This window comes from Dendropsophus ebraccatus, chromosome 4 (assembly GCF_027789765.1).
Source record: "Dendropsophus ebraccatus isolate aDenEbr1 chromosome 4, aDenEbr1.pat, whole genome shotgun sequence".
NCBI classification, from domain to species: domain Eukaryota; kingdom Metazoa; phylum Chordata; class Amphibia; order Anura; family Hylidae; genus Dendropsophus; species Dendropsophus ebraccatus.
The window spans coordinates 143,862,111-143,885,523 of record NC_091457.1 but is presented as its reverse complement, the minus strand read 5'-3'; the positions used below and the strand labels follow the sequence as shown (position 1 = coordinate 143,885,523).

The following is a 23,413-nucleotide window of genomic DNA, read 5'->3' as shown; positions in this document are numbered from 1 at the left end:
TAAGGATCCAGAAATAGGGAAGATATTTCCCACTTTCTAATTTTTAATTTGTAAGTAAATTCTTATAAACCAAATTTTTTAATGTGTGCTGTAACGTTAAGCTGGGCTGCTGTATAAGGTGTTACTGGTCGCTAATAAAGAACCAATTCTGTGACTGTGGGATGACAAAGGAAGGCAAATCTCATGAGAACATATAAATTTTGTATCTGATGATGAAGCTGTCCGTCCAGATGTCTCTTCCTGTAGAATTTATTTTTTTCTCTATCTGGTTTATAAAAATGCTTAAAGGGCTTGACCATGCTCATCAGTATTTACTCCTGGGTGATGTTCACTAGAAAACAGTGGGCCTCAAGAAGCTGCCATGGCAGTGCCCCCACTAAGCTTAACCATCATCTGCTGGCAATCGTGATAGGAGCGCCTGTCGCCCACTTTCTCCAGAGTCCGTGCTGCTTCAGCCAACATGACTGCTCTCTGGCCAGGAGAAGATAAAAATGACAGGGGAAGATGGCGACATGCCAAAAGGATGGCTGTGGCTCTCTCCCTCTGTCCTGGTAATGATTCCAGGTCACCTGGTTGAAAAGGAAGAAAACAATGCATATCAGTGTTTTACAAAATATTAGACGCAAGCAAAATTAGTTCTGTGTAAAACAGGATAAATCCATGAGCCTATTACTGGAACAGGACAACACAGAGGTTCCTTGCACCACTGCTACAAACAGTTCGGAGTTTGCACATACAGGGGAAGATGGAGAATTTCACTTGGGCGGTACACCTGTCAACCCGTAAGGTGCAGGTGTCTCAAGGAAAGATCAGGGAGGACAGAAACCTCCCATGGAGCAGTGGGACAAAAGCTAGATTGATCTTGATGTTCAGTCACTAAAATCTTAATATAACATGGAACAAGTTGTCCTTTCCAGCATGGTGATCTAAGGGCCCTATTACACAGAGCTATAATAGTCTGAATCGGCCTATTATCACTCAGTGTCACAGAGACAACCTGCTGATGAAACGATCATCGGCTGATCGTTGCTTTAGGCCCAAACCATCATCATTAGGCCCAAAAATCATCGGGTACCGACAGTGCACTGCTACGTGTAACAGCGATGCGTGGCCAGCGGCTGACGATTCTGCAAACAGTACATATTACCTATCTAGGCTGCAGGGATTCTCCTGCGCTCTACTTCTTCCCAGGTCCCACATGCTGCAGCTTCTCAACTGACAGGCCGCTCAGCCAATCACAGGCCGGGACCACCGGGAAATAGTAGAGAGCAGGAGGAGGCCTGGAGCATGGATAGGCAATGTATAGTGTTTAAGCAAAACAATTATCGTGCCATGTTATAGGCCCAGTAAACAAGCGCCAATCTTCCAGATGAGCGGTCGTTCACAGTATTCACTGGGCTCCAATTGGCCCGTTTAATAGGACCCTAAGTCTCTTAAGTAAGAGCGTGCAATGAGAGTGATAAATACCTTGCTTATTGGTGTTGGGGGAGCGTTTCTGAAGGCTGTGCTGCAATAACTGATGGGTACGGGTGGGACTTGCTCCAGCCATAAGACGGACCGTGGCTTCATGCAGGAACAACTAGGATTGAACAAAATTGATTTCAGTTAGAAACTTCTAAAGTAATGCTCCCTTCTATTTTGCTATCCACTATACACTATCCGCATACATACCTTGCATTGTGCAGGTTTGAAGGTGAGGGCCAATCTTCGGAGACTGCTGAGGTCCCTCTGAAAGCCGGTCAACACTGATTTTGAAGCGTGAATCCCTTCTCCGGATGCTTGGGTGGAGCAGGCCTGTTTCTGCCACAGTGAAGTTCTCATGGAAAGCAGGAGGTCACAGATCAGCAGCTGCACTACCTGGAAATGCATTCATAGAGAAGAAAAAAAGCATTCATATTTTCATCACTACTTAAAAAAATGCATTACATTAATTGTGCCATAACCACTTCACTCCTTCATCTTGACAGTTTGGGCAATTCTTATGGAGCCAAGCTCAGTCTGGAAATCCTGCACCTGCTAGCACTACAGCAACAGGGTCATACAAGTCATTTGTGGGCCAAAATATAACTTTGTGATTTTAGTGCCATCAAACACCCACCAACATCAATGCTTGGGTATAGGTAAATAATTTTTCTCACTTAAAGTGTCACTGTCCTTTGATTTTATTTATTTTTAATTTTTTTGCAGAAATCAATAGTCCAGGCGATTTTAAGAAACTTTGTAATTGGGTTTATTAGGCAAATATGCAATTATCTGCATTTCCCCAGGCCCCCCCCCTCCTCATTATCAGAAAATCTCAACTAGTTTACATCATTCGGCCCTGTCTGTTCTATGGAGAGGAGATGGAGGTGGAGGGAGATTAGTCGGCAGCAGAGAACAAAAGATTACACAGTGGGACCTGTGTGAAAGCCGGTATTCAGAGGTCAGAGAGGTCAGTGCTGACTTCAGAGGAGATAGCCCAGTGATGTAGCTGTAAATTAACTCTTTGTTGTCCTGTTTTGGTGCCTCATCTCCCTTCACCCCTCCCTCTCCATAATAGAACAATGAAGACAGGGGGGAGAGCTTCAAACTGCTTTTTCTTGATAAAAAAGCATTTTTCTGCTAATAAACCCAATTAAAAAGTTTCTCAAAATCACCTGTACTAAAAACCTTGACAGGTCATTTTGATCAATCGGGGTCTCTCTGCCACCAAATGCTACCTATAGCCAAGAGAAGAGCACAGCTGGGCCTATATCGCGCAGGAGGTCAGATCAAGTGGTGGGTTGGGGAGTGAAGCACATAGCTGCACACTCCCAGCTGTATCTAGCGATCAGTTAGTAAGACAGGTACGGGTCCAAGAGGTGGGATTCACATCTCTAGGACATTCAAAAATAACACTGTTTTGGGATGTATTTTATGTTTTCTTTCCTGTACAAAGAGAGGTATGTAAGAGGAAAAAAAAAAAAGTTTCAGGCTTGGATTTTAGAGAAATTGATAACTACTGTATATGTGACCCATTGCTTGACCTTAGTAATGCCCATGTGCCTGAATAGTTGCAAGCCTATGCCGTTTTGGCTTTTCCAAATAGTGAAGGTTACAGCAACAAAGGAAGCACCAACTCCACATTCATATCAAAGGTTTTTAAATGAAACGATCAATATACTAGAATACAATATGGATGTGATGTCCTGGTGTACTCAAATAATAAACAGTATAATGAATTGTATATTTGAGAATTATTACTCTTCAATATCAACCACACTCACAAGAAAAAGTAATGGTAGAAGCAAGTTGTAGAGATGTTGGTCTATTGAACGGATGATACATCTGAAGCCTCCATACTGCACTGAAGAAACATTGCACAGGCACCAAAGAGACATGCAATGCAACAACAATGCACCACGGTGACACCAATGAGATTTTACTCGCCTTCTCTCCCGGCTGTTCATAAGTAGCAGGGTTTTACAATACTGAAATAAGCAAAACAAGCAGAGACATGGCCGCAGCGCCTCTATCTAGCGGATAATCACCTTGTTGAGATCGTTGTTACAGGGGCTGTTAATATTCAGGCTATTCCACAGAAAGGCGCTGGCTTTCTCACAATGACTGAATGAATTCTGCACACTGTCAGTCTTCCCAGATAAAGACATATGCAGGGATCTGCACATGTGAACAACCGCTTTCACTAAGGGGTTCCTGATAACAAACAAAAACAGACGAGTTAAAAACGCAGACAGCTTTGTTCTATCTATGTTTAGCCAGTAGGCCAGGAAAGCTTTTGACATACACAATAGGCGTCTTGAAAACAAAAGATTGTGGAAACCCAACTTTATACCATTGCACATGAATATGTTGCATTATAATTATAACATATAACAAACTCTAATATCTACATGCTATTTGTAAATGGTAAGGGTTAAAGGAAAACTCTGGCCAAAATATATTTTTAATATGTTATTACATAAGGAACGTTAGATAAATTCCTAATATTCATTAATTATGGGAAATGCACATACAGTACTATTTCCCTTAATTTAGTAGATCAGGCAGGCTTCAATTTTTTTCTCTGTGAGCGCTGGTCATCGGCAGCACAGGGAGAGTGTGCCCTTGCTCCCCAAAGTATTCCATAAAAATCAATAAAAGGAGTGCCATAGACTTCTACATATAGTGCGCCCCCTGCTGGACACTTCATTTGAATTACACCTGATTTGTAACACCACAGTTTTTCAGAGAATTTAAAGCCTGCCTGATCTACTAAATTAACGGTAATATCAGGATATGTGCATTTCCAATAATTAATGTACTTTAATTTAATATATTACCCTTTATTTATTTAATATATAAAAAAATACGTTTTGGCCGGTGTTGTCCTTTAATAGTGACTACTGAATAGTGGCTTACTCAGCATCCAGCAGCTTTGGTATTCTCTCCACATCCAAATAATGGGATTTCACTACAGTATCATCCCCCTGCAGCCAGCCGACAGCCATAGAGGTGACAGAGTACCACCAGCGACAGATGGGATCAGTACCTGAAAATGACAAGTTACACAGTCACAGCATAAACAACTTATAATTCTTAGATAATTTTACATTCAGTACAATTAATACAGATGCATATTTTTTCATCTGGGAAGACTAGATTTTCACTGAAAACTGTAGCAAGCCAAAATGTGAAAACTGATCTGCGACCTTCATCGATGAAAGGAACAGACAATATAAAATTAGGGGGATTCACACATCCCGTGCACGGTGCATATACACGGATGATATGCTGCAGAACGGTTTGTGGAATTCCCGGCATCATCATTCATGAGCTCCGAATCAGTTTACATTTTCACGCTCCCGTGTCAGTACAGTAGGGTGAAGATTTCAACTAATTCGGAGCTCCTGGCATCATTATTCACGATGATGCCGGGAATTCTGAATTCTGTTTGGAAGCACATAGTCCATATATACAGAATGTGTGAATGCCCCCTTAGACATATGTTAGTTTACGTGCCGACATTTACTTACTAGTAGAAGTCAACATGCAGGATGAGCCTCCGATAGGAAGAAAGCTGACGCCGCTCACTGAATCCGCAAACACGTTTAATAGTTTCAGATACTGTTGAGCTTGAGAAAACTCACTGCAAAACAAAACAAAGCATGTAACATATACGACAAGCTAAGGCCTGAAGACAGCAAAGAGGAGGATGTGGATTACAGTTTTTGCCAAAGGTTTAGGGCTATATACAACTTAAAAGGGATTTCCCAAGCAAAATTATAGTTTATATCCCTAGGATAGGCATCAATACCATATCAGTGGGGCGCCAAGACCTGAGCTGCACCAGCAAACAGATAGCAGACAGCTCTGACTCAAAGAAATATCTGTGTGAACCAGGTTCAATGTCCCGTATATCTCTCAGTCAATTATATATGTAGTGTGCACTCACAGTCTATCAGGCTGCCACAAGCCCGTTCGTATACATCAATATAAAGTTGTTTGCTGAAGTGCCATGACAATGTTACTTTAATTCCTAGTATATCCAAAACAGAAAAGAGATGGACTCACGTTTCAGTCGCTGAATCTTTCAGATTTATTCTCAGAAGTATTCACATGGTAATTCATGCTGGTAGCTGTGGGCTCTCTTAGGTGTGCATAGAACGGAGTGGGCGTTCCTTACTGCCGTGACACGACGTTTCAGGGTTGACCCCTTACTCACACATGAGCAAACAACTTTATATTGAAGCAGACAGCTCTGTACACTGCGGCCATGCAGGGTTACCACGGCTCAGCTCCTATTAACTTCAGGGGGGTAATACATTACAGAAGGATAAGGGGCCTATTCCACGGAGCGATAATCGACCGAACCGGCCCAATTCGGCCAATTATCGCTCCGTGTAATAAATACAGCGATCAGCCGATGACAATGATTATCGGCTGTTCGTTGATATAGGTTTGAACCTATAATTGTCGGGGTCAACCGCGCATCTCTACGTGTAATAGCAGTGCGCCACCATGGCCAGTGATTGGCTGAGCGGCCTGTCAGCTCAGACAGGCCGCTCTGAAGTTGGAGAGTGCGGGACCTGGGGAGAAGAAGACCACAAGATGTCCACGCAGCCCTTGTTAAACAATAGTCGGGCCATGTAATTGGCGGTCGTTTACTGGGCCTATCTAGCAGATCGGCGCTCACTTACAGTTATTATCGGGCCTTCATCGGCCTGTGTAATAACACCCTAAGACTACATGTGAGCGTTGTCTGTGGACTATGAAGGATAAACTGGATCAATCTAGTACCTATGAACATGCATAGGAAATGTTTATTGTACATTTTTGCTTAAAAAAATAAAGCAGGTTGCAAAGGTGCAGATCCGACTGAGATTCAGCATTGATATACAGTGCAGCATGTAAATTCTTGGAATGATTCATACCAGCTTTCTTCATCCAGTGATGATTTGCTAGCCTCTGGTTTTGCGAGAGCATACAGGGCTTTCTCCAGCAAAGATTCACAAAATGCCCGATGGATTTGAGCAATGGGGTCAGCTGCAAGAGGAAACTAACAATGTGGCTTTACTGCTTACTATTAAAGCAAATAGTTGTATCGATAAGCAACAAGTAAAATCTGTGATTATCCCTCCTACCTGGGTTTCTTGAAGAGCTGTATATAGACTCTTTCGATGCAGTCTTCACAGTCCAATTGGAATTGATGAAGAAGTGTTTTCCAAGAGGGTGCGTCAGCCAGCGTAGGGATTCTGGTAGAGAATCTGTGTCCGCTGAAGAGCTGCTGCTTTGAGCATACCCCAAGAAATATGCCTAAAATGGGAAAGTCACATGATCACTAAACTTGAAACAAATAGAAGGATCCCAGAGCAGTCTATATTGAGAGCGCTCCTGGTTCACACTCTCAGTTGTGACTATTGAGGGGTCCTATGACTGGACGTTTCCAGCGCTACAAAAACATGGTACATGACACTTTCTTTCAGAGACAGCACCACTCGTCTCAAGTTCAGGTGTGCTTTGCAATTAAGCTCCATACACTTCAATGGAACGGAGTCACAAAACCTGCACCCATACTGGAGACAAGAGTGGGGCTGTCTCTGGAAGAAAGTGGCAATGTTTTTGGAGCGATGGATAACCCCTTTTAGGCTATCAGCTGAGGCAAGGGAATGGAAATGCTCCCAATACAGACTCCCACTTTGCAAAAGAAATGGGGCTGCCCAGCTAAACCTTCCTCCTTACTGCAGAACTGCAATAAAGAAGAGTTTGAATGGGGCGGTGTGGGCGGTGACTGTGCGTGTGTGCGGGTGAAACTTACAGACAGGAAAGAAAATCTGCCGGAGAAGGTGATCTTCATCTGCACGGCAGTAGTTAGATGGATTTCTGCTAGTAAGGTCGGCGAGATCTTGTCACCGGCACACTCAGCGAGATTTACCGCACATAGTGAGAGATTTAAGCCTGAACAACGCCAACTTGATGGAAGCTTTCCTAAAGACAGGAAATAAAACAATCAATATGGAAGGAGAAGAGTGGCTGGGTACACAAATTGTATCGAGCATCTTACAGAGTACCTGTCAAATGAAGCTGGTGCAGCTTGTGATAGACAAGGGCTGCATCCCGAGCGCTGGTTGTGGCTTCATCCTGGAATTCTGCTTTCTTACAGTGGCCTGGAGTACGTTTCAGTAGCCACCGTACCAGACTGATCTTCTGAAGGCTACAGCGTATAATGTTCCAGGATAGGCTACATGCAAGGTCGAACCGCGAAGCAGGGAGAGAGCGTCCCAAGACGCATAAGCAGGTCTGTAAATTTACTGCTGCCGCTGCAAAGTCTCCCTGTGTGTGTAAAGGTAAAACTCCATAAGTATTAGATTGCTAGAGATGGGTCATCAGTTCAGGTATTTCTTCCTGATCGATGAAAAATTCCTTTCTGTCCATAATGAACCAATTGGCAGTAGTATCAATTATCAAGTAGTATCAATTGGCAGTAGTATAACTGATCAGAAATTAACTTCTGCTACCATGAGAAGGCATTCCTACATCCACAAAATACTGCCTGGGCATGGGACAGCATTCTGCGGACTGGTCCTCGAAGCTCCCTGTATCATGATTCATTATGATGCCAGGAGCTGGGAAATTTTTTTAAAAGTTCATCCTACTGTACTGACGTAGCAACAGAAAGGAGGAGTTTTTACTCACCGTAAACTCTCTTTCTCGTAGTCTTCATTGGGGGACACAGACACCATGGGTATAGGCTGCTGTCACTAGGAGGCTGACACTAAGAAAAAATAAAGCAAGTCGGCCCCTCCCAGCAGGCTATACCCGCCCACTGGCACTGAGCTAATCCAGTAGTGAAAAGCAGTAGGAGGAGCCGAAGGAAAAAGGAAAAAAACAAAGTCCACACTCAAGGTCTGAAAACACAGGCCAAACGGCAACTACAACACAGACAAACAAGGGGTGGGTGCTGTGTCCCCCAATGAAGACTACGAGAAAGAGAGTTTACGGTGAGTAAAAACTCCTCCTTTCTCGGGCGTCTTATTGGGGGACACAGACACCATGGGACGTCCCAAAGCAGTCCCTTGGGAGGGAAAGAGCAGAGAAGAACTCAAGGGGAAGAAGCCACCGCTGCCTGCAAGACCTTGCGGCCCAAGCTCGCATCAGCCGATGCAAAGGTGTCCACATGGTAAAATTTCGAGAAGGTATGCAGAGACTTCCAAGTGGCGGCCTTACACACCTGAAGGGCCAAAGCCCCATGCCGGATAGCCCAGGAAGCCCCAACCGACCGAGTAGAGTGAGCCGAGACTCCGAAAGGAGGCGCCCTCCCCTTACCACTGTAAGCTCGAGAGATAGCAGAACGAATCCAGCGGGCAAGAGTCGCCTTGGACGCTGCCGATCCCTTGCGAGGACCCTCAGGGAGGATGAAAAGAGAGTCAGAAGTGCGAAACGATTTCGTCCGCGCAAGGTAGATGCGCAAGGCGCGAACCACGTCCAAGTGGTGAAGCGCCCGCTCCCTCGGATGAGAGGGGGCGGGACAGAAGGAGGGGAGGATAATATCCTCATTGAGGTGAAAAGGCGACACGACCTTGGGCTGGAATGAGGCCACAGGCCGCAGCACAACCTTGTCCTGATGAAAGACCAGGAAGGGAGGGCGGCAAGAAAGAGCGGCCAACTCCGATACTCGCCGAATAGACGTGACGGCCACCAGGAAGACCACCTTGAAGGAGAGAATAGACAGGGGCACGTCCCTGAGGGGTTCAAATGGAGAAGACTGCAAAGCATCCAAAACCAGGTTCAGGTCCCAGGAGGGAATTGGACGACGATAAGGGGGGGCAAGATGTGCCACCCCCTGAAGGAAGGTCTTCACCTGAGAGATCGAAGCCAAGGGTCTCTGGAAAAAAACAGAAAGCGCGGAAACCTGACCCTTAAGGGAACTAAGGGATAAGCCGGACTCCAGCCCTGCCTGGAGGAAGGCGAGGAGCCGGGCCACCGAAAAGGAAAGCGGGTGCGCCGCGCAGGCCTCACAATGACGGAGGTAGGCCTTCCAACAGCGATAGTAAATCCTGGCAGAAGACGACTTCCGCGCCCTGATCATCGTCCTGACGACCGCGTCCGAGAAGCCCCGGGATTTTAGAACCCAGGTTTCAACAGCCACGCCGTCAAACGAAGCGACGCGAAATGCGGGTGGCAGATCGGGCCTTGACTTAGAAGATCCGGACGGTCGGGCAGACGCCAGGGGGCGTCGACGGCGAGGTTCACTAGATCCGCGTACCAGGCGCGGCGGGGCCAGTCCGGGGCCACCAAGATGATTGGAACCCCTTCCGCCTTGATTTTCCTCAGGACCCGTGGAAGGAGCGGGAGGGGAGGGAAAATGTAAGGCATGCGGAACTGCCGCCAAGAAATCACCAGAGCGTCTGACGCCAGAGCCTGAGGGTCCCGCGTCCGACAGACAAACTTCGGCAGACGTCGGTTGATCCGGGATGCCATCAGATCCACGTCGGGCGTTCCCCATCTGAGACAGATCTGGGAGAACACCTCGGGGTGCAGAGTCCATTCCCCTGGATCCACACGTGCGCGACTCAGGTAGTCGGCCATCCAATTGTCCACCCCTGGGATGTGGACAGCCGACAGGGCCAGCACGTTTACCTCTGCCCAGGAGAGGATCAGCGCCACTTACGTCATGGCGGCCCTGCTGCGGGTGCCGCCCTGATGATTCACGTACGCCACCGCAGTGGCATTGTCTGTCTGTACACGGACGGGGAGACCTCGGAGCTGCGACTGCCAGTGCAGGAGAGAGAGCCTGATGGCCCGTAGTTCGAGTATGTTTATAGGAAGCCGAGACTCCTGCGGCGACCAAGTCCCCTGCGCGGTGAGAGTGTGCCACACTCCTCCCCAGCCCTGCAGGCTGGCGTCGGTGGTTACGATCTGCCAGTGGATGGGGAGGAATGAGCGACCGATGGAGAGGCTCGGAGACTGGAGCCACCATTGGAGATCCCTCCGAAGACAAGCAGGGGGGCTGACCCGGCGATCCAGGGAAGGAAGAGACCTGTCCCACTGCGCCAGAAGGAAGAGCTGAAGGGGACGAGAGTGGAACTGCGCAAAAGGCACTGCCTCTATTGCGGCCACCATCCTCCCCAGAACCCTCATGCAGAATCGAATGGACACCGGGCGATGACTGCAAAGGGCTCGAACCCCGGAGCGAAGGGACGCCAGCTTGTCCTCCGGGAGAAAGACCCGAGCCTGAAGCGAGTCCAACCTCATCCCCAGAAACACAATGGACTGGGAGGGGGTCAAGGAGGACTTGGGTCGGTTGAGGAGCCACCCGAAACGAGAGAGTGTGTCCAACGTTATACGGAGGCTTTCCAAATTCTGGTCCCGGGACGGGGCTTTGACCAGAATGTCGTCCAAGTAGGGTGTTACTGAAATCCCTCGAGACCGTAAAAGAGCCATGACAGCCGCCATGGTCTTCGTAAAAACACGAGGGGCCGTGACCAGGCCGAAAGGTAGGGCCACGAACTGAAAGTGGTCCGATAAGATGGCGAAGCGAAGAAAACACTGGTGGGGGGGAAAAATCGGAATATGGAGATACGCGTCCTGGATGTCCACCGAGGAGAGGTACTCTCCCGGCTCCAGGGACGCGATGACAGAACGCAGAGACTCCATCCGAAAATGAGATAGCCGGACGTGGCGGTTCAGTCGCTTGAGGTCCAAGATTGGGCGCACCGAGCCGTCCTTTTTCGGAACTACAAAAAGGTTTGAATAGAAACCGCGGAACCGTTGGGGGGAAGGAACGGGGACGACAACTCTCTTGTCGAGGAGAGACTGAAGGGCCTGAGAGAACCCGGCCGCCAGAGAGGGAGACCGAGGCAGGCGAGAAGGGAAGAAACGGTCGCGAGGAATGGAGGAAAACTCTATCTTGTAGCCCCGAGAAACCACGTCCCGCACCCAGGCGTCCTCGACATGGGAGAGCCAGGCCTCCTGGAAATACAGGAGACGGCCGCCCACCAGCGGGGAGTCGCACGGGGGGAAACCTTCAGGAGGAGGCGGTCTTGGGAGCGCCTGACTTGAAGGGGGGCCGGGAGGAGTTCGTCCTGGTTTGCCAGGAAGGACGGTTCCTGGAGAAACCAGTCCTCTTGTTTTGAGAGCCCGCGTTCTTAGTGGAGGGAGCAGGCGGGAGCGACCGAAAGGAGCGAAAGGAACCCGGCTTGCGTCGGGTATCCTGACGCTTCGGGCGCTGCTGGGGAAGACTGGTACTCTTACCTCCGGTAGCGTCAGAAATAATTTCGTCCAAGCGTTTCCCAAAAAGACGGGAACCTGCAAAAGGAAGACTGGTAAGAGACCTCTTAGAGGCCGGGTCAGCCCGCCACTCACGGAGCCATAGGGATCGACGTATGGCCACGATATTAGCTGAAGCGAAGGCTGAGCTGGCTGCGGAGTCTAAGGAAGCCAAACAGATATACTGGGCCGCATCTTGTATCTGCTGAGTAAGGTCAGCCAGGTCATCAGGGGGCGCCCCAGAAAGAAGACCGTCCCTCAGTTGTTTAGCCCACACCGAGATCGCCTTGGAAACCCACGTGGAGGCAAAGGTGGGCAAAAGGGAGGATCCGGAGGCCTCGAAAGCCGACCTAGCCAAGGCTTCCACCCGTCTATCGGTGGAATCCTTGAAGGAAGCCACGTTGTCAAGAGGAAGCGTAGTGGCCTTAGTCAAACGGGAAACTGGAGGATCCACAGAAGGGGGGGAGGACCAGAGGGACACAAGGTCCTGCGAAAACGGATACAAGGTGTCCAAGCGTTTGGGCTTGGCAAACTTTTTATCCGGGGACTTCCAGTTCTTGGTGAGTAAAGCGTCAAATTCCTTGTGACTAGGAAAGGAGCTACAGACACGGAGGGCGCTCCTGTTGAAACAGACCTCCCCGGATGGAGGTGGGTCCGCTGAATCCTTCAACTGGAAGGTATCACGGATGGCGGCCACGAGGTTATCCACCGTGGCAGACATGTGAGGATCCTCTGGGTCAGAGGCGGAAGCCCCCTCAGAATCTGACTGGTCTCCAGGAGAATGAGACCGTCTAGCTGGGGAGATGTGGGCAGGAGCCAAACTCGACCTAGGGGAGCCTGAAGACGACCGGGAAGAGGCCGCCCGAGGGCGTTTACGGGAATGACTCCGACCGGAGCGACTGGTGGAAGGGAGAGGGCGAGCCTGAACTGCCGCGGAAGTGGATAGACGGTCGAGGGCAGCCGCGACCGACTGGGAAAGCTCAGCCATCTGAGAGACAGAGCGACAGAGGGAACGCGCCCAAGCTGGAGCTGGCTCATCCGACTCCTGGGAAGGAGGGGGATCCTGTGCAAGGGACTGAGAAGAACAGGACTGCATGGAGCAAGCAGTGCAGAGTGGCTGAGAATGGCCAGAAGAAGATTTAGTGTTACAGGATGAACAGAAATAGTAAGTAACAGAAGAAGGAGGAGGTTGCTGACGGCGAGAGGAGTCAGACCTTGAATCAGACATAATGCAATATAAAAGGAAAAAAACACAAGTGTATCCTCCTAGGCAGACAGCTTAAGTAAAAAAGGTGTCGTGGTAGAAGGATTCCAGCAGAGTACCCGGATACTGGGGAGGCTGACAGCCTGCAGGGGGAGAACAGATATCCAGTGAGCTGGCAGCAAGAAGACGGTAACATAAAGTAAAGAATCCCAGAGAGCTTACCCGGGAGAATCCGAAGCGTCCTGAAGATGAAGCAGGAGCAGAGACACGCAGGAAGACCAGCAGAACGGCTGCAGAGCAGGACACAGTAACGGCGTGCGGACCGGAAGCCTGTATCCTGGAGCCGACGCGCGGGAATGTACTAGCGCGGCGTCCTCAGCGCAGTGACGTCACCGCGCCGGCCCGCGCGCGGGAAATTCAAACAGGCGCCTGAACCGGAATGGCGCCGGGACCCCAGTGTAGCGTACGCTGCCGGGAGAGCCCAGTAAGCTGCCGCTCGGGACCAGAGGGACACCGGTATCCTCCGACACCAGGCCCAGGGTGGAGGAGCGGCCAGGAGAGGCAGGCCCTGCGCGCTACAGCCGGCGGAAGAGTCGGGCGCGCGCCGGGCCGAGAACGGAGGCCGCGCGCCGGGGCAGCGGCAAGCACGAGCGCACACAGGGGGAGCGAAGGGGACGCGCAGAACGCCCGGGCAGGTCCGAGACCAGAAACTCACCATCCGATGTCTTCTGGTCTTCTGCCGGCACTGTGCCACGCTGAACGCTCAACTCTGGGAGGCTGAGTGTGCAGGGGCTGGCGGAGCAAGGTCCGCAATGAGGAGACAGACAGCTGAGCAGGTCTGTGTCCTGGGCGCTGAGTCCGGCCGTAGGTGACCTAGGGTAGACAGTCCCTCTATATTTAGGGTCTGTTCCCTGGTCACTTGGGAATTGGGATCAGGGTGAGTCTAGATTACTCACCGTGCCCAACCTGTAAGGAAAAAAAAAAAAACAGAAAAATAGCAGAGATGATCTGGAGAAACCAGACCTGCATCTGCCTCCTACTGACACTAAGCTAAACTGGATTAGCTCAGTGCCAGTGGGCGGGTATAGCCTGCTGGGAGGGGCCGACTTGCTTTATTTTTTCTTAGTGTCAGCCTCCTAGTGACAGCAGCCTATACCCATGGTGTCTGTGTCCCCCAAAAAGACGCCCGAGAAAACGGCAATTCACTGACTTTTACATACGAAATCCACCTTAAAAGTGGCCTGTCCTGAGTAATATGCTGTTCAAAATGCATTGGCAGATTCCATATGAATTTCGGCATGACATACATACTGAAATCCATGTGAACATAAACTTACTGCAAATATAAGCAAATATGAATCATTTCCATAGTGTTGCAGAACATGTTGGTGCTACATAAATAAAAATTATTATTTACTAAAATAAATGGCAAAGTGCATATATGTAACATTCGTGAAAAAAAAACAAACAAGTAATGACAAGCGACGTACCCGAGCGAGATCCAAGTCAGCCTGTTTGCGATGTCTCCAGAACTTTACAGAGGAACGCGAATGCAGCCGCGTCACTGGTTCTCCATGGATCAGCAGCTTCATGAAGACGCTGAGGACGATCACTCCATTCACCAGCCACAGAATTAATGTAGGGATAAGCCAGTCAAGCCAACTCCCAGAAAGAGCTGAATTATACATAGAAAGGTGATTTTTATTAATAGAATTTTGTTCATAAATTAACTCCAGCTTCTCAAAATGTCTGTCAATTTAGTACATTTACTATTTACCCCATGTACCATAGACATCTACTGCATGCAATGAAGAATTCTGCAATGGATGTTGCTACAGCATAAACAAAGCATTTCACATGCTCAAAGGTTAAAAACTAAAGAGAAGCTGATACACAGGTTAAGAGTATGTTCACACCGAGTAACACGTCACCTCTTTGAGCGGAGAGCCGCAGCAGTGGAGGAGCGTGTGCGCTCCCATAGGCGGGCTATGGCACACAGAGAGGTGGGATTCTGCAACAGAATTCCGCCTAATTTACTCAGTGTGAGCATACCCTTAGGGCCCTATTCCACCGGACGATTATCGTTCAGATTATCGTTAAAATCTAAACGATAATCGTTCGGTTGAAATGCAGTTAACGATTGACGACAATACGAGAAATCGTTGATCGCCTTATAAGACCTGGACCTATTTTTATCGTTGCTCGTTCGCAAAACGTTCGCATTGAATAAGACGTCGTTCGGTCATTCGCAGTAGATACGAACGCAATAGCGAAGAAATAGCGAAGAAGAAACGATCGCAAATACGATCATAAGTAACGATTATCGTTCCATGGAAATGAGCGAACGTTTTCAGGTCTTTCGCAATATCGGTCGTTTGAGATAATCGTTAATAGTTAACGATTATGCGAACGATAATCGTCCGGTGGAATAGGGCCCTTAGGCTAGAAACACAAGGAGAATCACATTCATTGTCTGCAGTAATAAGGCCACATATCAAATAGCTGTTAAAGCTATATGATGATGAGACCTCTCATACATTCAGCCTTCGGCAGCAAACTATACAGTTTCCCACCAAAAACTGCTACTGCAAAATTATTATTTCTTAAGATGTTCGTGCCATAAAAAGGAGATGCACTGTACCTGAGACTTCAATACCCAGCATTGTTCTACTTGTCCCATACTGCGCAGGCCGGTCTGAAAGTTGCCCACTCTCTGAGTGCAGCAAGGATGTCAGAGGGTTAAACGTCAAGCAAAGGAACGTCATAGCACAGAGAAGCATCCGAGAGCGATCCATCATCCCAAGTCCTGTTGGAGAATCTGGCTCGTCCTTCACCTTAGAAACAGATAGGAATATTGTAAATTGTCAGTGCCCAGTGTAATGCTGTGCCATACTGAAGAGTGCATACAAGTATCTGCAACTAAACTGCAATAGCGTGACACAATATACTAACCTTACTAGATAGACAAAAACTGAAGGCCAAACCAGCCACCATGTTACAGTTCATATATCTTTTACACTGAATATAAGTAATGTAGCTCAGGAAATATATAGCCTTACTGATCCTGAATTACAGCCTGCATTACAACCCAAGACTATATCCACAGTTCTTCTTGAAGCAAACTGACTACCGCTTAGTCAAACTACCATACCACCCCAATGCATATGTAATGTTACTTTATATGTCACGCATACACAGTCCTGATTATGAAGGGTCCACAGCATTTATTTCACCCTGCAGCTCCTTCATGGAAATGCAGGACAGCCCTATTCAAGAGCATTACTGTGTATGATCGGAAAAGTTAGAAAAGGATGCAGCATTTAGTCAGCACTGTGGCCCCTTTATTCTGAGGATCATGGGACGTCTCAGAAGTCAGACCCCTGCAGATCACTAGAAATATGCCAATACCTTCATCTATGGATGGTAAAACATTGCTAGGACATACCGATACTTTATAATCCAAGGGTGCTCGGCCTCTGGGACACTGCTGGGGTAGGGATAAAGAGGCTGTAGCAACTATAGATCATGAAGTAGTGGTAGATCTTAGCAATATGTCATAACTTTGTAAGCAGAGAATACCCCTATGATACTAATTCCATACAAATACATGTAAGACTGTTACAGAAAATGGCACACAACTCAGACATAACCTTCCTATAAAGCATATCACTCAGACACAATATATACAAGAAGTTCACCTTTTCATCATCTAGCAAAGGACTTCCTGGCTCTGAATCCACAGAATAGTGAGAGAAGTCACCAGGAGATCCAGAGTCCGATGCCGGAGGAGACATCATCAGAATGTTTTGGTTGAATTCATCCATTTTCATTTCCATGCTGGTGTCCACCAGGCTGCTCAGATCAATGCCCTTCAGGTATTCTGTAAAACAACAATACCGCGTCACAAACAGCAATACAAACACGGGGATCATTATCCAAACTCTTGACTAGACTGTTCAGTGTCTGACAATCTCCAGATAAAATATGTATAAACAAAAGAGCACAGGAAATAGCAAAGATCCGGCTCCACGACAAATGTTTTGCATATCTGGGGAGTCTACCATGAGTATCTGCACATAAAGTATGTTACACATGGCTTAAAGGGGTTGTCCAGGCTTAGAAAAACATGGTTGTTTCTTCCCAGAAACCGCTCTACTCCTGTCCTCAACTCGGGTGTAGGGTTCCATTGAAGTGAATGTAGCTGAACTGTAATACCACACACAACCTGAGTACATGGGGGTGCTGTTTTTTAAAGAAAGTATCTGTGTTTTTTTCTAAAGCTGGATAACCCCTTTAAGGTCCCCCATACACCTTTAATAACTGATGGCCAACTGATGGTTCAGCTGTCAACTATGTCTCCCGACCTTCCTCCATATTCATAGGAACATTCAGCACAGCTAAACATTCCTGTGTTCTCTGTAGGTAGGGGAGGGGTAAGTCTGAGTGAGAGTGGACTCCCTGCAGAGTCTCAGTCTCTCTCTCTCTCATGGGGGGTCAAGGGGTCAGTGGTGTTTTTCAATCACAGCCGATATCATCTGTTGGTGGTTGTTCTAGACAGACCCATATATCTCAGATTTGACAACTGAATCCACCGTGAGCTGTACAAATGGCCATTGGTGATCACCAGCAGATTCATAGTCCCCTCTTCAAGCGAGCGGTGTATGGAACTGCTAGAATCCCCATAGCCCTGCACTGTAAGTGTATTGTGGTAGGTGATCCCAGGAAGAAACAGTTGGACATCCCATTTGCAGTGCATTGATTGGCTGAGCGGGATGTCCAGACACGGGAGCCCCCGAAGCGTGGAGCAGGTAATGTATCCTCCGGCCGGTGGGGGGTTAACAGGGCTGTCACTTACATACTCGCAGTGGGATCAATCGCAGTCAATCCCGCTGCGAGTATGTATTCTCATAGAAACTAACAGGCAGTGGATCCGCAGTGGATTTCGCTGCAAATTCACAGCGTCAAATCCACTACGGACCCGTTACGTGTAAATCTAGCCTCGGACTAGAATACCCCAATAAATGTCATTTGTAAAGCTGCCAGGCCTGTATGACTGCTGCATATAGAAGCAATGCACTCACTGTTTTTCTGGTTGGCCAGTTTGAGAGCCATATTTTCTTGACGAAGCTTCTGATTGGATTGTTGCAGGTATTTGATGTAATCTATGGCCTTCTTCAGGACCCCTGACTTGTGCATCTGCGAAACAACATACTTTATAGGACAGGCGAATCTCATGTGTGTCATTTATTCATCTTACTAAGCCACTCACATTATCTAGAAATCGCACCATCTGACAGAAATTCACTAAAAATACTAAACCCTTTAAAAAATCTTTAAAAAGTCCAAAATGATGCGACACTCACCTTGGCATCAGTTCCCATAACCAAGTCCTTCAGTTCGATGATTTTATCATTGATGGATGAGCGATACCTTTTCTCGATGATGTTATGTGTTGTTCTCCTCTCGCCCTCCTTGGGCACCTCTGGCTGTTTTACAAGGCCAGGCACCTGCTTTATAGGCATCTTCTCTTGTCCCATCATGACCGGCATCGTTGTCAGAATAGTTCCACCGCCACCAACCAATGTCTAAAACAAGTAATGGAAGGAAGACATATTGTTAAATTATGACCTCTGGTCAGCAAGAAAGAAAACTTTTAAGGTGTCCGGTGCCTCAACTAATCAGAAACACCCAGATCTTATACTTGAGAGAGTCATGCTCCAGTAGAAATGAAGAGTGAACAGTGCAGGAAAATGAGCAATAATTTCCTGTAGAGGGCGCTGTGTCTCACTGTACTCCTATGTTGTTGTTTTTTACCAGAATTAATAGGTAGCAACGTCCTTTAAACCTCCCCAAAAAGATCATCACTGTCATGGAACTATGAGGATTTTTTTTTAAGCAACTCTGTACCCACAATCTGACCCCCCCAAACCACTTGTACCTTCGGACAGCTGCTTTTAATCCAAGATCTGTCCTGGGGTCCGTTCGGCAGGTGATGCAGTTATTGTCCTAAAAAACAACTTTTAATCTTGCAGCCCCATGCCAAACAGGAGTATCTGTGCCCTAACTCTGTACCTCCTCCCCACCCTCTTCATCATTAGGAATGCCACTGGAACATTTTCTCCATGCTGAACATGTGCTTAACGATCCAGCCCATGTGCCGTGCTGACACAGGTGGAGAATAGTAGACAATCTGCCTGGAGCATTCCTAATGATGAGGAGGGCGGGGAGGAGGGACAGAGCGGTTGTGCCAGCCTAATGCATACACAATCTAAGCCCCGGCCTTTGGGCATGGTGCTGCCAGTTTAAAAGTTGTTTAGGACAATAACTGCATCACCTGCCGAACTGGCCCCAGGACCGATCTTGGATTAAAAGCTGCTATCCAAAGGTACAAGCGGTTTGGGGGGGGGGGGGGGGGGGGGGGAATCAGGTTGTAGGTACAGTGTCACTTTAAGCATGCAGCCATGGGTTAAGTTGTTTGGTGTAAGTTGATACAGGAGGACAAATGTTGATTCAGTGAAATAAAAACAAAGGAAGAAGTCTTAAGTTGATAGACTTCACTAGTTACAACCCTTCTTTGTATGTGTACATGGGCACTTTTTGACAATGATGCAACCCTGTGTTTTGGAACAGTTACCTCACATAGGAGATGTTGTGACAACGCTTAAACACAATCTAGACACAATAGATTCTAATAGGGTGGAGGATAGGGAGAGTGGCTGAACCTTTATTTGGAAGGTCCATTTATAATAATTTTTACTTTTTCTATGTAAATGACTTGGGAAGTTCTGTCGTTCACCGATCCATCCACCAGTTCCTGCAGCACACCCACGCATATATATGTATTCGTAAGGGCTCTATGCAGCAAATCTTTGTAACTAAGTGACATTTTGCATTCACAGATCTGTAACTCCGCATACAGATTCCAGGCAGGGTTACACTTAAAAAAAAAAAAAAATTCTCTCTCTTTTTTTTTTTTATTTCTCTTAATTTTTCCAATAAATTAACTAGTGAATAGTGTAGCGTGAGATGATAAAATATCTTATCTGGATCTCCGTATGTATACTTACACTCATGACCATATCTGCAGTGTAAAGATAAGCTGGTGTAGTGAATGGCGACTTTAACATCACCTTGACCCATGCCATCACTTCTATCAATTATTAATGCCATACACTATACTGTAGCTGGGGACAGATAAGCGGGGCCTTTCCCCTAATGTGCCTTGCATAAGTATTAAAAAGGGGAATCACAAGCTGGTCCAATATACCATAACATAGTGTTACCATCGAGATTAAAGTTTAAGAAAAAAAAAAATTATAAGCAGCTCTACAACTTTCTAATAAAAGTTGTACTTTTATTATTTCTTTTAATACACACTTTTGTTCACAGGGGAAGGCTGAAAACACATACAGAACTAATGTTGCTCTTAGTAAAGTAGTGGAGCTAACCAGCCAGCTCCAGATAAGGGTGACACACTGTAACACCTGTCACGCGACCAACACCAAAAATTTGCAGCCTCTTCATTGTGTGCCAAGTACAGCTGTATACTTCTAGTAGCGGCTGCGCCTGCTACAACAGCTCAGATTGAAGTGAATGGGAGTGGTCTGTAACAAGAGGCGCACATGTCAAAAGTATAGGGCTGTGCTTGCTATACAATGAAGTATGAATGGTATACAATTGATAGCCTCGGCAGCTGATCGGCAGTGGCGCAGAGAGTCTCGCTACCACCTATCTGATATTGATTGCTTATCCTAAGGACAGGCCATCAATGTCACATTCAAGGAGAATCTGCTGAACTCAAAGACCAGATACCACTGTATCACCTAGATCTGCTGTCAGTGATGTACCTGGCTATAAACAAGTGTGTATTTATTCACGGACCATAAATATCCTAACACAGACAACGTACATTAGAAAGTTACATGACTTGTCATTTATTACCTCCATAAAACCAGAAAAACCCTTTGTCTAATTTCACAGATAAAATCCATAGCAGAGTAGAGTACCCAGACTTGCGCTTAAAGGGAACCTGTCAACCGGGACGCGGGTGCAGAGCCCGCCCGACCCCCCGGTGCAGCCCCTTTCCGGCGAGTCCTGCACCTGGAATCGGTCCCGGGACGGAGATATCGGCGCCCGAAGCTGAGCGCGTGCTGTATGCTAATCAGCAGAGAGGAGTCCGATGCCCATAGAGAATGAATGGAGCCGTCATTCTTTATGGGCATCGGACTCACCTCTGCAGCGCGCGCGCACCGCTTCAGACGAGGATATCTCCGTCCCGGGACCGATTCCAAGAGCAGGACTTGCAGAAAAGGATAAGTATCCAGGGCTGCACCAGGGGGGCGGGCGGGCTCTGCGTCCACGTCCGGGGTGACAGGTTCCCTTTAAACTGAACATATTTTGGGCCACAATTATTATATTCAGTCCCTTCCTCTCTATTGTGTTATCATGGGAAACTTGTACAATTAAAATGAGTTTCTAATAAATTATAAAAAAAAAACAAAAAAACTACAAACATCTCAGAGGGACATGTAGAACGTTTTGATTGGTGGGGATCTCACTGCACAGACCCCCACTGATCAGGACGGCCCTCAGCACACACATCACTAGCTCACTGTGATCATCATCTCAGTCTCTATAGCATTCTGATGGAGCTGCCTGGATGGAGAGGACAGCGTGTCGGGGAATGAAATGTGCTACTAATAATTCTGATCATTCAGCAGAGAGACCCCAACTGATCAAAACTGTGACATGTAAAAAACTTGTTTAATGACAGTGCCTATTAGTTTTATACAATATATTTTATGACATTGAGGTACATTTTAACCATAAGTAACACAAACAGATTAAAAAAGCCTTACGGGTACTTGCAGGGCGGTGGTCTGTAGAGGAGCAGTGAGGGTTGTGATGGCGGGATTCTGTACCGCAGTCATGACCGGGCTGCCGTCAGCCTTCAGTGCTGTGAGCACCAAGGACTCTGTCTTAATGATCTGAGGCTGGACCAGAACCTACAAGGACAAGCCAAGGTTATGTACAGCACAACTGTGAAGATGAAGGCAACCAGAATGTTGCACATTATATTAAGCATTTGGATTTAAAAACTGATTAATAAAAAAATTTAAAAAAAAATTAGAAGAAGAGGTACCATACAACTACCATGGTCACCAATTCACTACTGCATGTAGTGCTCTGGTTGTTGCAGAGGATTCAGCAGGCTTACCCATGGAATTAAACAGACTGCCAGGGTAACTTAGTTAAGAGGAGGGAAGTGAGATTGGGATAGATTAGTTAAAGAGACTCTCTCAGTAGGTTTATGCTGACCTATCCAAGGATAACAAAAACTAGTGACAGAAAAGCTGGACACTTACATTGTTCTGTGCAGCTGATTCAGAGATATTCTACAGAATAACAAAAACTCTTGAGTCCCACACACTAGTCCTCTCCATTATATGTGTGTGCTCAGTAGTCCTTTAGATTCATGAGCACCATTACACTCACTGTGTATAACATTATATATATATATATATATATATATATATATACACACACACACACACACACACACACACACAGTATAAATATTTACATACTGTGTACATACTGTGTACATACAGACCCCTGTAAGTCAGCAGCCAGAGGGCAGAGGGAGGTGTGCGGCATAATGCCCATTCTCTTACATATCAGGAGAACGGCTGAACAGTTAGATAAGCAATACACCGTTCTGTTTAGCATTCCTGTCACTATTTTTTCTGCCCTTATTTAAAAGGTAGGATTAACCTACAAACAGATTCATTTTAAAGTTAATATTCAGCTCTGTAATTTTAATTTTATGACTTATTCTGTTACTTGTTTTTCAGTGTCCTTGTCCTCTTAGGGCCAGTTCACATGGCGTAAAACTGGCCTTTGTGTCCTACAGGCAGTCTATGGGAGGGCTCGCGACAATTCTTCCACACGGAGAGAGGAGGCTGTATGTATGTATGTATGTATGTATGTATGTATGTATGCGGCGGAATGCGCCAGTTTTACTCCATGTGAACTGGCCTTTGCTCTTCTCTCAGTACAGCCTTCAGTTTTTACAGACACCCATTGTACAGCATATAGCACTTTGCAATAACAATGTCTTGTTGCCAACAAATATACATAAAAACTGAGACATTTACTGGAACTTGCTGCACTTGGGGTGTAACAGCCTGGACAGTAGCTGGAGCCAGCGTCTGGATTGTGCCTTGCGTGGCTGGACCGATGGTCTGTATGGTGCCATTGGCGGTCTGTGTCAGTACCCGCTGGGCTTGGACAGTCTGTACCTGCTGCTGGATGGTCACTGGTTGCATCTGCTGTGTAGTCATCAAACTTGAAACTTGGGGTTGCAGAACTGAGAACATGAACAACAGAAAAACTGAGATGGAGAGGATGATTACCCCCATACCCTACAACTCCTGACAGATTAAAGGGGCTCTCTTAATATCAAAACCTACCTATACATAG

General features: G+C 46.9%; 1 protein-coding gene across 2 annotated transcripts in view; it reads right to left on the bottom strand.

The window, feature by feature from the left end:
* SREBF2 (sterol regulatory element binding transcription factor 2) overlaps positions 1–23,413 on the bottom strand; it is a 34,745-nt gene continuing 11,332 nt past the window's right edge. The window contains exons 3-19 of one of the 2 annotated variants that reach the window (XM_069967300.1): positions 23,089–23,300; positions 21,790–21,936; positions 18,295–18,516; positions 18,013–18,127; positions 16,630–16,811; positions 15,573–15,765; positions 14,422–14,606; positions 7,530–7,791; positions 7,277–7,446; positions 6,603–6,774; positions 6,393–6,504; positions 4,995–5,107; positions 4,381–4,510; positions 3,510–3,675; positions 1,672–1,857; positions 1,468–1,579; positions 1–569 (exon numbers count right to left, since the gene is read on the bottom strand). In XM_069967300.1, the coding sequence (XP_069823401.1) occupies positions 349–569; positions 1,468–1,579; positions 1,672–1,857; positions 3,510–3,675; positions 4,381–4,510; positions 4,995–5,107; positions 6,393–6,504; positions 6,603–6,774; positions 7,277–7,446; positions 7,530–7,791; positions 14,422–14,606; positions 15,573–15,765; positions 16,630–16,811; positions 18,013–18,127; positions 18,295–18,516; positions 21,790–21,936; positions 23,089–23,300 (2,900 nt within the window). In that variant the 3' untranslated portion in view covers positions 1–348. The remainder of the gene's footprint in view (positions 570–1,467; positions 1,580–1,671; positions 1,858–3,509; positions 3,676–4,380; positions 4,511–4,994; positions 5,108–6,392; positions 6,505–6,602; positions 6,775–7,276; positions 7,447–7,529; positions 7,792–14,421; positions 14,607–15,572; positions 15,766–16,629; positions 16,812–18,012; positions 18,128–18,294; positions 18,517–21,789; positions 21,937–23,088; positions 23,301–23,413) is intronic. The other variant, XM_069967302.1, reaches the window with a different exon arrangement.